Consider the following 14166-nt stretch of genomic DNA (forward strand, 5'->3'; position numbering starts at 1 on the left):
AATCTCACAGCTTGGATTGCTGCTGTCATAATCGGTTCGAGTTTCATGGTTTATTTCAATTATGACAGTATTTGCAGGACTTGTGTTGAAGTGACATTCGGCATCTGTCAAGCATTGTAAGCATACAACCGGTTTCATTGATAACTTCGCATCCAGCTTTTGAGAGTTTAAACATTCATAAACATCAAAGTGTCCACTACTGAAATCGTCACCTGTCAATCTAAGATGTTTAAGAGGCATTGGCGGTTGTCCAAAGGTGTAAAATATTTGGCCATTTTGGTACACTTGAAAGCGACAACTGAACAATTCAGCAGCAGCCATCAACTCACATGCAGAACCATAGGTGAAGGGCTTAAGCATTTTACTCTTATAGTGCTCCTGTGTAGTATAATTATCTCCTGTACCGTCATCAGCCCACACCTTGAACCTGTCCCAGTCATTCAATACATAAGACACAATGTTCCTCCGGATATCAAGAGTGAGCCTGATATGGCCGTGCAATATGTAACACAGAGAATGGAAAAGGCAGGTGCCAACTCCGGGCATAAACCACTCGGTAAGTGACAGTTCTTTGATCGATGGTGATCACCTTGATAGACATGTTAATGGGCATACGGTTGGAACGATAAAAGAAATGGGTACCTGAACAATGTAAAGTAAGTCTAAAATAACTACACAATAAGTATAATTGTAATAAACGAACAATAAAACAGTGGAGAAGCCGTGGATTAAAAAAAAAAAGCTGCAGTTATCAGCAGGGAGACATGAATCCCATGGAGAAGCAAGGAAGGGAATGAAGAGACCGGAGCGACAGACGGCCTTATATAGGTAGGCAGCCAACAACGTGGGAGGCATGGGGATGGGGGACCCAGCGCCACCTCACACGGCGACCGAGCTGCAGGCTATGGACGTATATATGTACGTAAGTAGGATTCAGTTAGTGTTGAGAACCCGCGTGCCAAATTTCTTGAAAATGGGCCCATAAGTAACAAAGACCGTTGGAAAGTTCAATATGGCGGCCAATAGTGGCATCATACCACCGAAATAAGTATGTACATCGGTTTCGGTTAGCACAGGGAAGCAGCCCACCAAATTTCGTGAAGATGGGGCCATAAATAAGAAAGTTCCATATGGCGGACATTGTCGACCATTATGATCATTATACGTAGAATTTCGAAATGAAACCTGCTTAACTTTTGTAAGTAAGCTGTAAGGAATGAGTCTACCAAATTTCAGCCTCCTACCTACACGGGAAGTTGGAGAATTAGTGACGTTGGAAAGTTCAATATGGCAGCTGACAGTGGCGTCATACCACCGTAATAAGTACTTACATCAGTTTTGGTTAGCGCAGGGAAGCCACCTACCAAATTTCATGAAGATGGGGCCATAAATAAAGTTCAACATGGCGTATGTTGTCGACCGTTATGACCGTTACGCGTAGAATTTCGAAAAGAATCCTGCTGAACTTTTGTAAGTAAGCTGTAAGGAATGAGCCTGCCAAATTTCAGCCTTCTGCCTACACGGGAAGTTGGAGAATTAGTGATGAGTCAGTCAGTGAGGGCTTTGCCTTTTATTAGTATAGATAAGTCAAGGAATCATTAAGTGTACAAAATTTTATTCAATTTTCTGATTCATCAGAGAAGCCACCTTTTGCTGATATAACAGCCAAACTGTGTGTGGTGAATGACTGACTGACTGACTGACTGTTCAAAATGTCAGTCACTCTGTGCAAGTCACCAACTCTGCCTCCAGAAAAAGAACCCCAGACTATCACACTTCCTCCTCCATGTTAGTGTCATACACAAGAGAACCATCCTTTCACGAATATGACATCTCATAAACACCCTGCGTGATGAACTGAAGATTTCAATATTTGATTCATTAATCCACAAGACTTTCTTCCAGGCTACAGTAGCCCAAGAGCCAGAATTTCAAGACACTGTTTTACCCTTAAAGGAATGGCATTTTTTTTTTTTTTTTACTGCAACACGACCTGTCAAACCTGTGGCACAAAGTCTTCTCTTCACAGTAGAAACTGAGACTTGTTTTTTTGATCACTGTTAAGCTTTGCTAGAAGCTAATGCTGTGAGGCACCTAGCACACAAGTTATTGACCCTCAGAAACTTATCTTCTGATTGAGTTGTGACTATGGGACTGCCAGATGTCTTTTCTATCAGTGTTTCATACAGTCTGAAAATGCAATGAATTTAGGCTTACCTGATATTCAGTGAATAAGCAAACCAAAATTCTATATTGTCATGATTAAACAATATATTCCAAGATTTGGAGTTAGTAATTGTTTAGATGGTATTAAAGACTCATTAAATAAATATGACAATTACCCAAAAATTACAACAGATGCAAAAAAGCACTATTTGGTGACTGAATAGAGGGCACAGATGGCTTATGATTAAGTGCTTTAAAAATTTTGGCAATTTTTTTGTTACTTTCCTCATAATACAGGAGTAACATGTATAGAGTACAATTATATTTTGTAATTAACAACTAATTAATCTTCATTTAAATGGCTTTGAAAAGACTGATGTTGATTAAAAGACAGCAATCTGCAAACTATGTTGGAAATTGTTTGCCGTTAAAGACAGCTCAACAGCTAACTTGTTTCACCATCTGCAAAGTGAAGGTCAAAACACTCGTACAGATTCCTGCCTCCTTGCTCCACACCATTCTGCCTCTATGGCTCCAGAAGCTGGAGGAGGTGATGACACAAGGGAAGGAACAAAAAAAAAAAAAAAAAAAAAAGTCTTTTAGCAGCTTTTTTTTTTTTAAAAAAAAAAGAGGGGAAAAAGAGATCAAGAGCTACATGACAATACCAAAGGTGGGTGGTGATGTAAATCCAGTTGAGCACTTAAAAACACGAGAAGTATCTTTCCTCAAATTAGGGAAACTTACAAAAACTTACCCCTGTATCCCTGCCTCAAGCACCCCTTCTGAGAGGTCTTTTAGCACTGGAGAAAATGTAACATGTTACCGTGCTGCTCTGAAGCCACATTCTGTAAACAGACTGGTGTTTCTGTCAAAGAACTTGGTTTCCTCAGTAGTATTTTACAATTATTTTATTTTTCCTGATATCTTTGTTCAATATTGGACAGAACCTGAAGTTAATAATTTGTTATATATTTGGTTTTCTTATCTTTGTGCAATATATGACAGAACCTGTTTAAAAATGCTATTTTTTTTCACTAATGTGCGGTATTTGACAGAACATTTGGATTTTTAAACTATAGTACAGTATGTGAATATCTTTGTTCCTACTTCTATGAGACACACTTTACCTTTCAGCAGAGCAGTTTGTTTATTCAGACAGTAACGCTCATGTCCTGTATTTCAATTCTGTTTAGTATTTTATTTCCTTTGGATTCATATCTTGTTTACATTAAGGCTAAATAGCTGGTTTAAAATGTTCTTTTTATAATAGTTATTACACAATTTTTTGTGTAAATCCTGTAGGCCACTTTGACAGGTGATTTTTATGATTTTAGTTAAATAGTTAAGAAATAGTTATTTTTTATTAACTTTTGTTTCCATTAATCTCATTAGTAAGCTAAAATTAGCTATTATCAAGATAAAGCTAGATCAATAAAACTTTTAGAAACACATTTTTAAAAGATGCAAAACATCATCTAATTATTATCATCATCAAAGTCCCAGAAAATATTGAGATGTAATTTTTTGACAATATCACACACACACCTACCTGTAGCATATTTATTTTTATTGCTTCTCCATACTCTTTAACCCTGGATTCAGTGAGTTCATAAAATGGATGGATGAGTAAACTAACTAACAACACATTTGCTGATGTTGCTTATTAAAATGTGCAGTTAAATAGCCAGAGATTATGCTAGCTACACTGGGCACAACACAAGCAATCAAGCTGTTTAAAAGGAGATTTCTTAAACAGGCATCGACTCACACACAGTTAATGAGAAATATATCAACATAGGGATAGGATGAGACTGATTAAGGCAAATACATACAGTATATCAGATTAGGTTTGTATGTGAAATAGGTATGATTACATCCTACAGACATATTTTTACTCCCCTGTCAAACAAATACTCAACTTCATCAGTAAAAAATGGTCTAAGGGAAGAAAGGACAAACATGAATATCTAGTGATTTATTTCTAATGTTCTGTTGTCCTTAGAAGTTCAAATGAACTTTATATTTGACAAACAGAAAACTGTGTCTTATCTGTTTAGAGTTAGATTTTTGTTGTGTTTATGTTAAATGTATTTCTGAAACAGCTGGGAGCTTTATTTTAACTTCTCATACTGAAGAAGCAGCTAAACATGAAAAGTACAACTTCAAAAGTATTTTTAGCGGATATTATGCAATTAAAATAAACAAAAAATGGTAATGCTTTCAGTTAAGACTTTATTCAATAGGTATACAGATTTCCAAAAGATTCTTCCACAGGTTGTAATACAGCAACTTACCAATCTTGGTCTAATGGTCCCAGTGCGTTGTATTGGACGCTGCATTCTTGGAGGTTTTTGTTGCTGGATGTTTTGCAGCTGTGGTCTAAATGGAGGCTGCATGTTCAGAAGACGGGCACGAAGTGGCCCGGGCTGATTTGAGTGGTGATGATGTAACTGATGCTGAAGATGAAGGGGCTGCTGTTGTGAATGTGAGTGCGGTGGGTGATGTGGAGAATTCTGGGGTTCATGGTGCTGAGGCTGAGAGTGTGGAGAAGGAGGCAGAGGATTTGGAGGCTGCATGGGTCCCTTAAAAACAGAAAGGTCCAAGAAAAAAAAATCATTTTTATAAACAGCAGTAATTATAAACATGGGAAGTTCTTCTATAGTAGCTGCTTAAAAACAACTGATGCATTTGCTAGGAGTAGACTCTCCACAATGTTTGGGTCAAAGACACATTTTTCCTTCATTTACTCCTCTGCTCCACAGTTTAAAATCACAAATCAAACAATTCCAACATGATTAAAGTGCATATTGCAGTCTTTAAGAGAATATGCATATATTTCAGGCACATCATGTAGAAATCAAATTTTAAAACAAGGTTCTCCCCTCATTGCAGGGCACAATTACTGTCACAGGTTTCTATAATGTCTCAGGTGTGTTTCATTGCTTCATTAATACAGGCATAAGATACTTAGGTTTGCTTCTACCCTTTGGAGTCTGTAGTTGCCACTGTGCAACATGAGGATAAGAGCTGTGTCAATGAAAATCAAAGAAGCTGTTATGAGGCTGAAAAACAAAAATAAAAAACCATTAGAGACTTGGTAAAACCTTAGGTAAGGTTTTAGAAGTATCTGTCTGAAATATCACTGAAGAATGCACACAATCGTGAACTCAGTAATCACAAGGGGATTGGTAGGCCATGGAAGAAACCTACTGCTGACAGCAGAAGAATCTTCACTAAGGTAAAGAAAAAGCCCTAAATGTCTGTCTTCAGGAGGCAGATGTGGACAGAAGATCCATGGAAGACTTCATGACCAGAAATACAAATATCACACTGCAAGATACAACTCACTAGTTAGCCACAAAAATAGGATGGCCAGATTATAGTTTGTGAAAGAGTACTTAAAAGAGCCTGCAAAATTCTGGAAAAAGGTCTTGTGGAGAGACAAGACAAAAATTAACCTGTATTAGAGTGATGGAAAGTACAAACTGTTGATGACAGTTGTATAATTCTGAGGAAACACGTTATCTGCTTAAATTCCAATAAATACCTCCAAACTCATTGGACAGTGTTTCATCCTACAATTAGATAATGATCCAAAACAAACTGCTAAGGCAACACACATTTTTCAATGAAAAAAATTGGAAAATTCTTGAATGGCCAAGCAAGTCACTCAATTTAATATAAGTGAGCATGCCTTCCATATGCAGAGGAGAAAACTTAAGGGGGCAAGCCACTGAAACAAGCAGGAGCTGAACATGGCAGTATTAAAAGTGTAGAAGAGCATCACCATAAAAGACATGCAACAAAGTACTGAATATGACTGCTTTAATAGACCTGCCACTGCTGCGTCCCCAGCATAATGGCACCATGAAATGTAAAAATAGTGTTTTCATTTCTACATGGTGTGATCGAAATGTATGCATTTAAACACATTTAACATAAATGCAACAAAAATGAAATACTTGTGTTAAAAGGCACTTGTGATTATTAAAAAATTTGAATAAAACAAATTACATGCAAAACTAGAAAATTTATAATAAAGCCAAGGATAAAACTTGTCCTGAACCATTTATGATTGGAAAGAAAAATTAAAGTGTTACGGGATGGTTTTAAAAATTAACTTCATTCATTTGGATACATTTTAAACCTACCAATTACATTTGTTAAAACTTTGTTTAGCATCAGATGGCAACTTATTAAATGCAGAATAGAAGTTAAACAAAACACCACCTTTGACATAATTAGACAAAGTAAACTTCTATGAAAACATGCATAGCAGACACCATACCATTAAAAGAATATAATAAATTTAAATCAAAGTAATATTTTACACTTACTCTGTGTCGTACTTGCATACCAAGCTGTAAGTGGGGAGGTGGAAATGGCTGACTAGGGCCTTGGGGAAACTGCTGTCGGTGAGGAATGAAAGGACGAGGTGTAGCCATTCCAGGCTGACTAAAATGAGGTAAGCCCATGGGGCCAGAAGGGTGAAGATTAGATCTAATCGGTCCTTCTCTTTGGAATATAGATGGTTGTCCCTGCTGGTGAAATCCTGGACCTGGTTGGTTGAAAGCCATAGGAGCTGGACCAGGTGTAGTATGGTTGTTACTCATAAGGGAAGGAGGATTCTGATCATAAATATGCTGTCCTGGAAATCTTTGATCTACATATGAAAAAAATACACAGATGTATATAAATTAAGTTGTTAAACAAATTACCGGGGAATATCTTTGGTAATTAAACTTGAAGACTACTTGCATCAGTAAAGCACACTTCAAGCCAAACCAAATACACTTTTGTTGCCTTCAACATAAAATATATTTGTACGCTTAACATAAATTTGTACGCTTATATTTTTGCATTACTTTGGCATACAGCAAATATTCAACCTGAAATCTGGATATGCCTATAATATATATAAAAAAAAATCTTTCATAAACTAAATTGTAAAGGAGTACACAAAAAATTAGGCATTATTTTACTAACGCAGGTCATGCTTACATGCTAATTTTTCATAAGTAGGGATCATTTAAAATAATAAACACTTGACTTGCATACATTAAAATTAGTGCTAGAATAATCAGATGAGCTACTTAACAGCACACTTGTCAGTAATAGGTATACTGCTAGACCTCAAATTGTATTCATTTACCTTTATTTTTCTATTAAATTTTGAAAAAGGTGATGGTTTTCAAACAAAACGTATTTTCCAAGGCAAGTTTGTAAGCATTTTTCATAATTATATTTTGTCATTACGTTGGGACAGGAAATTATACACTTAAGTATTTTTAAAAATAAACTGCAGTGTAGTTTTCAGTAAATAAATAATCCATAATTAAAAACCATGTTCATGGAGGTTAAATATCCATTAAATAATAAGATACATAAATTGGTTAAAATCAAGATTTAAAACACAGTCAGGATCTGTACATAAAAAAAAAAATAACCAGCCAAACTGCATTCTTCCCTCTCTGCGTCTCCCTGCTCACCTTTTAAAGGTCTGTTCAGCAGAAAAAGTAAGCACGGTCAACCTTTTTCTGGCTTGCGTCCCCAATGCCATTATTTGGCATTGGTGGGGAACCTCGCAAGCCCTGTTTCCTCCCTTCTCCTAGTGCTGTTCTTTGGTGTCCATGGGACCTCTTGGAGCAGCCAGCAGCACCTTGCATAAGACCTGAGGATTACTCGGGCTGTAAAAGTGCCAACAGCATTAGTGCCAAGCACTATTCGGGCAACAGTGAAGGCATGTCTTGCATAAGCGCCAGGCCCATGTGCTACCCGGGCAATGGTGTAGACACATCTTTTCCTAGCCTCATAATGGCATCTTGTGAGAAGCACCTATCATAAGCAGTGATTATGAGGCAAATCAATCATCAGGAAGTGAAATTGAAATGGTCAGTGAAAGCAAAAGTGATTCCAGTGAATCCAAAAGTGATGCCTGCATCACTCACACATTTGCAATGTGCTGTTCATATTATTCATCATCATTATTGTTTCATTATTATACTTTATACACTTTTTACTTTGTACTTTTAACGTTTTGCATTTTTTACAGTACAAAGATGAAATTTAACAAAAGTGTAATTTTTACAAGCCACAAAAATGCAATGCATTTTACATGTTTTTTTGAAAACAAAATGTAACACTGAGGAGATGGTCAGCAAATGCCACCCCCACACCAGGCTCCAGAAGTAGGCCCCGGCACCCCTATCCCAGGCAGGGTACACTGTTTTTTTTAATTTGTACTGTCATGAGGGTCACTGGGAACTGATCTTTGTCTAATCTTTCAGTCCAAACCTGTTTTGCCAAAGGAGAATTTACCATAAGCATAAGGCTCCAGGTGACCTAGCTCTTACTATCCCTAAGGTGCACAAGCCCCACCACCATGTTAAGGTGATGGTCCAGGGTGATTCTCTGGATTAGAATATACCTCTCTGAAGACAACTCAAAATTTTGTTAATGAAAAATTCATACATGAGCTTCAGTAGGCTTTGCGCCATAGGAACCAAATGACCTGAACTATTCAATAAACTTTCAGTAATTATTTACCATATTATTTGCACAATTGCAGAATTACGGTATTTGAAGGTTCCTCTAGAGTGCCCCTTTCTCGTGCATGATTTGGTTCAAAAACTAATCAGCACATTGTCTTCTCATAACAGACTTAAGTTTCGAGTTTGTTATTTTTTTTTGTGCAGCCCTTTTAGCTCTAGACTGTCCTCTAGAAACTGTGACATAGAGACAGACACACACACACACCCATCATTGAGATATCGGTGTTTTTAGTATCAAGGGACCCTAAAACATCGAGATCCATTGAAAACAAGAGACATAATTTTATTTACAAATCTAAAGTTTTCGCTCCTCCCCTATCCACGACAGGTTATAGTGAGTGAGGGCACAAAGCAAAAATCTGCCACTGAAAAGGCTATAGCCAATGGGGTTCTTCCTAAAAACATGTCCCCAATTTCTGCAGACCAAGTATTTTAAATGCTTGAGGTATAAGTGGCCAGTAGCATTTTACAGACTAGAAAACGTTACTGAATTTGTTAAGGTTACATTAACAGTACCAAATCAAACTGGATGTCTTAGAAACGGAGTCAAAACTGTGGTCTACTATATGTTTAAAAGCTGAAACTATATTCTGTTATGGCAATTCTGACATTTACAATTACACAGTAATGTTAACTTTATTTGGTGTGACATGTTTGGCATTTAAAAATACAAAGAAACGTTAACCATATTTATTAGTTTAGACATGTTGGCAGATGTTCTGTTAGAGTGGCATCTGTGTTGTTAGACATTTACTGTTTAGAGTGTTTTGTCTGCATACAGGTGCATTTCAATAAATTAGAATATTATTCAAAAAGTTAATTTATTTCAGTGATTCAATTCAAAAAGTGAAACTCAGAATATAGATTCATTACACACAGTGATCTATTTCAAGCTTTTATTTTTTTTCATTTTGCTGATTATGGCTTATAGCTAATGAAAACCCCAAAATTCAGTATCTCAGAAAATTATAATGTGAAAAAAGTTAAAGTCCTCTTTTCAGATGAAAGTAAATTTTGCATTTAATTTGGAAATCAAGGTTCCAGAGTCTGGAGGAAGTTGCCTGAGGTCCAGTGTGAAGTTTCCACAGTCAGTGATGATTTGGAGAGCCATGTCATCTGCTGGTATTGGTCCACTGTGTTTTATCAAGTCCAAAGTCAGCGCAGATGTCTGGCAGGAGATTTAAGAGCACATCATGCTTCCCTCTGCTGACAAGCTTTATGGAGATACTGATTTAATTTTCTAAAAGGACTTGGCATCTGCCCACACTGCCAAAAGTACCAATACCTGGTTTAATGACCATGGTATCACTGTGCTTGACTGGCCAGCAAATTCGCCTAAACTAAACCCCATAAAGAATCTATGGGGTATTGTCAAGAGGAAGATGACAGACACCAGACACAATAATGCAGACAAGCTGAAGGCCGTTATCAAAGCATCCTGGGCTTCCATAACACTTCAGCAGTGCCACAGACCAATCGTCTCCATGCCATGCTGCATTGATGCAGTAATTCCTGCAAAAGGAGCCCCAACCAAGTATTGAGTATGTACATGGACATACTTTTCAATAGGCCAACATTTCTGTATCAAATCTTTTTTTTTTTTTATTGGTCTTATGTAATATTCAAATTTTCTGAGATACTGAATTTTCATTACCTGTAGGCCATAATCAGCAAAATGAAAATAAATAAATGCTTGAAATATATCACTCTGTGTTTAATGAATCTGTATAATATATGAGTTTCACTTTTTGAATTGCATTACTGAAATAAATTAACTTTTCAATGATATTCTAATTTATTGAGATGCACTTTTAAATCTGCATCATCTGCTTAATACAAGCTTTTTTTAACCTCTTTTTCACTGGGTGTGCCAACAAACTGTTCAACTCATGTACATCCTAGAGTTCTTTACAATACTTGCAACCTCAAATTTACCTTGACTGCAGCATCATAACTATGAACAACGGAGACCATATAGATCTGGTGGAGATGCATTTTTCACTTTTACCACTAGTCAAGTTAATTCTTCAACTGAAAAGTCTAACCTTGTCTAGAAAAATACTTTTTCCTTTGCAACAGGCTAATCTTTAATATATGTGATATGTATTCTGCACACACAACACACATCTGTTTAACAGGGGTCTTTATAGGAGGTTTTTCATGGTATGAATGGTTCAATGTGGTGAAGCAAATCATCAAACTTAAATGAAGACATACAAATGTATTTGTGATGCTCTTTTCCATCTGTTTCTCACATAAGCAATACAAGCATCCTTCACAAAAGCATCAGAATATACAGAAGCACATTTAAGCCGCATAGAAAAAAAATAGGGACAGGGTGATGGGGAAAAAAAAAAAGTATCTCGTGGTTAAAGTGGAAATTTCCACTTTAACTGAGTAGTCTACTTTATCATTAAAGTAGAACGTCGTAAAAGTCATCTTAAAACCAACCCATGTGTTAATCGCTAAGTGCTTCTGGCAACCTAGCACAGTGGTAGGCAGTGATTGCCATACAGAACATGTTATATTTATGATATTCCAGGTCAGTTAATACTTAATATCACTTTCATAGCACGGTAGTACTGCTGCCTTGCAGGTAGTCACATCCCTGGTGTTCCCTGCCTGGAGTTTGCATGTTTTCCTGTTGGGTTTCCACAATTTGTTTACATTTCCCTTCCAAGGGTATGCAGGTTTGGGGATCTGGTGATGCTAAAATGACGCCAGTGTATATGTGTTCTTGAATTCACCTTGCACCCAATGCTTACTGGAATGGGTACAATCCTGGATTGATGGATATGATCATTAAACATCCATCTTTTTCAGAGATACTGTGGCAAGGTGTCATGGGAATTTAATAGCTGTTTTGGGTAATTCACCACACAGCGCAGCCGAACATTGTTTTCTCACCGTGACGATATCTCACACTGCCACCTGGTGGAATCTTCCATATTTATGTATTTAAGTATGCACACAAGTATAAACAGTACACTGTTTATGTAGCAGTAGTGTCCACAGTCACATGAGTCGCATTAAGTATAAACCAGGCCATAGATGTTTATACACCATAACCACAGACTTGCAATTGGTCAGACAATGTTAATATAAGCACCACTGCTTTTGAAGAACTGGACTTGTTCAGAAATTTCACACATCATGAACCATCTAATTATTCTCACTTTCATTTAAGCTAAATTCATTTACTGTTGACTCCAGACACATAATATTTGTTTGACGCTTCAAGACTTGGTACAGAGTACTGCTGCTAAAGAAAAAGCTAACAGTTATTAAACACAAAGGGTTTATAACCTTTTTCAAAATGACATTGAGTGCTTATGCAATTCAGTATTTACAAGGGGTAACAGAATTGTTTTTTGTTACCAGTTTCAGCAGATTATCAACTGTCATTTATTGTGACTTAGTTAATTTCAGACCACATCATTAACAGTAATGAATGGGTTTAAAAGAAAAGTCTAAAGTACTGCAAGATATGATTAATCATTTAGGAAGAATCAAAAGACTAGGAATACCAATCAAAGAACAAAATACTTTTGGTCTCATACTTAAAAAAATAATATGAACTGTATAAAGGGTGTTCAATAAGGAAATTCCATATAGTGTATAACAAAGAGGCCATTGCAAGGGTAAAGCTTACACCTTACACACTACTATTCCATACAAGGCAAATCTCTAAACAAAACTCTTTACAAAGGCTGACATTTTAAATATGCAGTTATTTATGTTACTTTGAACTTTGTATATTTGAGAATTAGCCTTTTACACATACAGCTTACCTGCAACTCAGGCTTGATTTACAGTTTACATGGAAATGGATATTGATAAATCAGGACAAGAGCAAGTGACAATGCAAAAACTGCAGCTAAATGCAATGACCAATTTCAACTGGGTTTTCTGCTTCTCTGACCTCTCCTTGAATACATCAAGGATGCTTGTAAGCTGTATGTTTCATATTAAACTTGAATAGCACATCTAGCATAGAAATATCTGCAAGTGCTAATGTTTATAGTGTAGCAGTGCACCATCTGTGGGAATCTAGAAGTAATACATTTTATTATGTACTGCAAGTACCAATACAAAGAGTCTCTTCAAGTTCTGGCTCAATACTTACTGTGTAAAAAAACGCAAAAAAATCCTAATACATGTTCACATGGTACAAATATACTAAGAGGAAAAATAAAACATTGGACAATTTTTTTCTACTTCTACTTTACCAAACATAAAAAGTGCACATAGAATATCAGCTACTTATAAGTAATGTTCACTTCATTCATGTATCCTATAGTCGTCCTGGATTATATACCTCCAATAAAAAACGGATCTCTTTCCTGAGTAGGTGCTGATGGTGGTGGTGGTGGTGGTGGCGGTGGTGGTCTCCAAGGTTCTGGATGATGGTGCCGTGGTGGCTGATTGAAGTTTACAGGTACATGTGGCTGAAATTCTGGTGCCCCCTTGTTTAAAAGAGAAAAAAAGGCATCAACATAAATATATTGCACATACAACCTTTATTTGCTAATAGCTTAACGCAGCTTCTAATGTGTAAGCAAATGCTGAATGCATAATATACGCTGGCATACAAACCGGTAATGTACACCTCTGATATCAACACTGCTTGAAAGATAATTGAAGAAAACTCTTTCAACATTTTAGACCTCTACTCTTACCTCTGACTATTTCTAAAAGTTATTTTTAAAAATGTGAATCTCTAAGATTCCCTATCACTTTCTTCTAGTAGTTCCAATTTTATCTGTATGCTAGGGCTAAAAATTACTAAAGGTGATACAAGCCAACTCAATAGTCTGACAAAAAAGTCCTGAACTCTCTGGGGGCTATAACTAAGAGGATACTTAATACTGGACATCACTGACAACCACATATACCATCTTTGTGTCAATCTGGCTAATAAAAAGATCACTTCAAGAAAAGACTGGTCCATGTGTGCAGCTGTTTCAGCCAAACAGCCACTGCACTCTAAAATGTATTTCTGCAAAAGTGGTGCTGGTGTTGATCTTTTACTTGTGAGCCTGAACTTCACACTGATATACATCATTGCCATCTGACTGATGCTGCATCAACTGTAATTTCTTTCAGGACTAATAAAGTGTAAATCACACAGGATTAAATCGATCAATTCATTAATTCTTTTTTTAAAATTATATTAATTCAACTTAAACCTTGTTGAAATAAAAAAAAGAAATAAAACACCATACATCAAAAATGAAATGAATCACTATTTTAAAACAGAAAAAAAACAATATTATTGTACTGAGACCCAAGCACTGGGATTATATTTTATTGTGTGGTCCTCAGTAATTAGCCCCCGTGTAAAAAGTTAAGCCAAATTTTAGATACAGTCTACCACTTTGCAAGGGATAATTTTTAAAAAGTTCAAAATTTCTCTTATCTAATTTGCACTGCATTTTCCTCCAAATCA

General features: G+C 36.4%; 1 protein-coding gene across 1 annotated transcript in view; it reads right to left on the reverse strand.

Moving 5' to 3' along the window:
- LOC120529918 (RNA-binding protein 33-like) overlaps nucleotides 1-14166 on the reverse strand; it is a 230208-nt gene that overhangs the window by 113818 nt on the left and 102224 nt on the right. Inside the window, exons 11-13 of the mRNA XM_039754123.1 lie at nucleotides 13036-13183; nucleotides 6504-6829; nucleotides 4461-4748 (exon numbers count right to left, since the gene is read on the reverse strand). Coding sequence (XP_039610057.1) covers nucleotides 4461-4748; nucleotides 6504-6829; nucleotides 13036-13183 — 762 coding nt within the window. The remainder of the gene's footprint in view (nucleotides 1-4460; nucleotides 4749-6503; nucleotides 6830-13035; nucleotides 13184-14166) is intronic.

This window comes from Polypterus senegalus, chromosome 5 (assembly GCF_016835505.1).
Source record: "Polypterus senegalus isolate Bchr_013 chromosome 5, ASM1683550v1, whole genome shotgun sequence".
Taxonomy (NCBI): Eukaryota; Metazoa; Chordata; class Cladistia; order Polypteriformes; family Polypteridae; genus Polypterus; species Polypterus senegalus.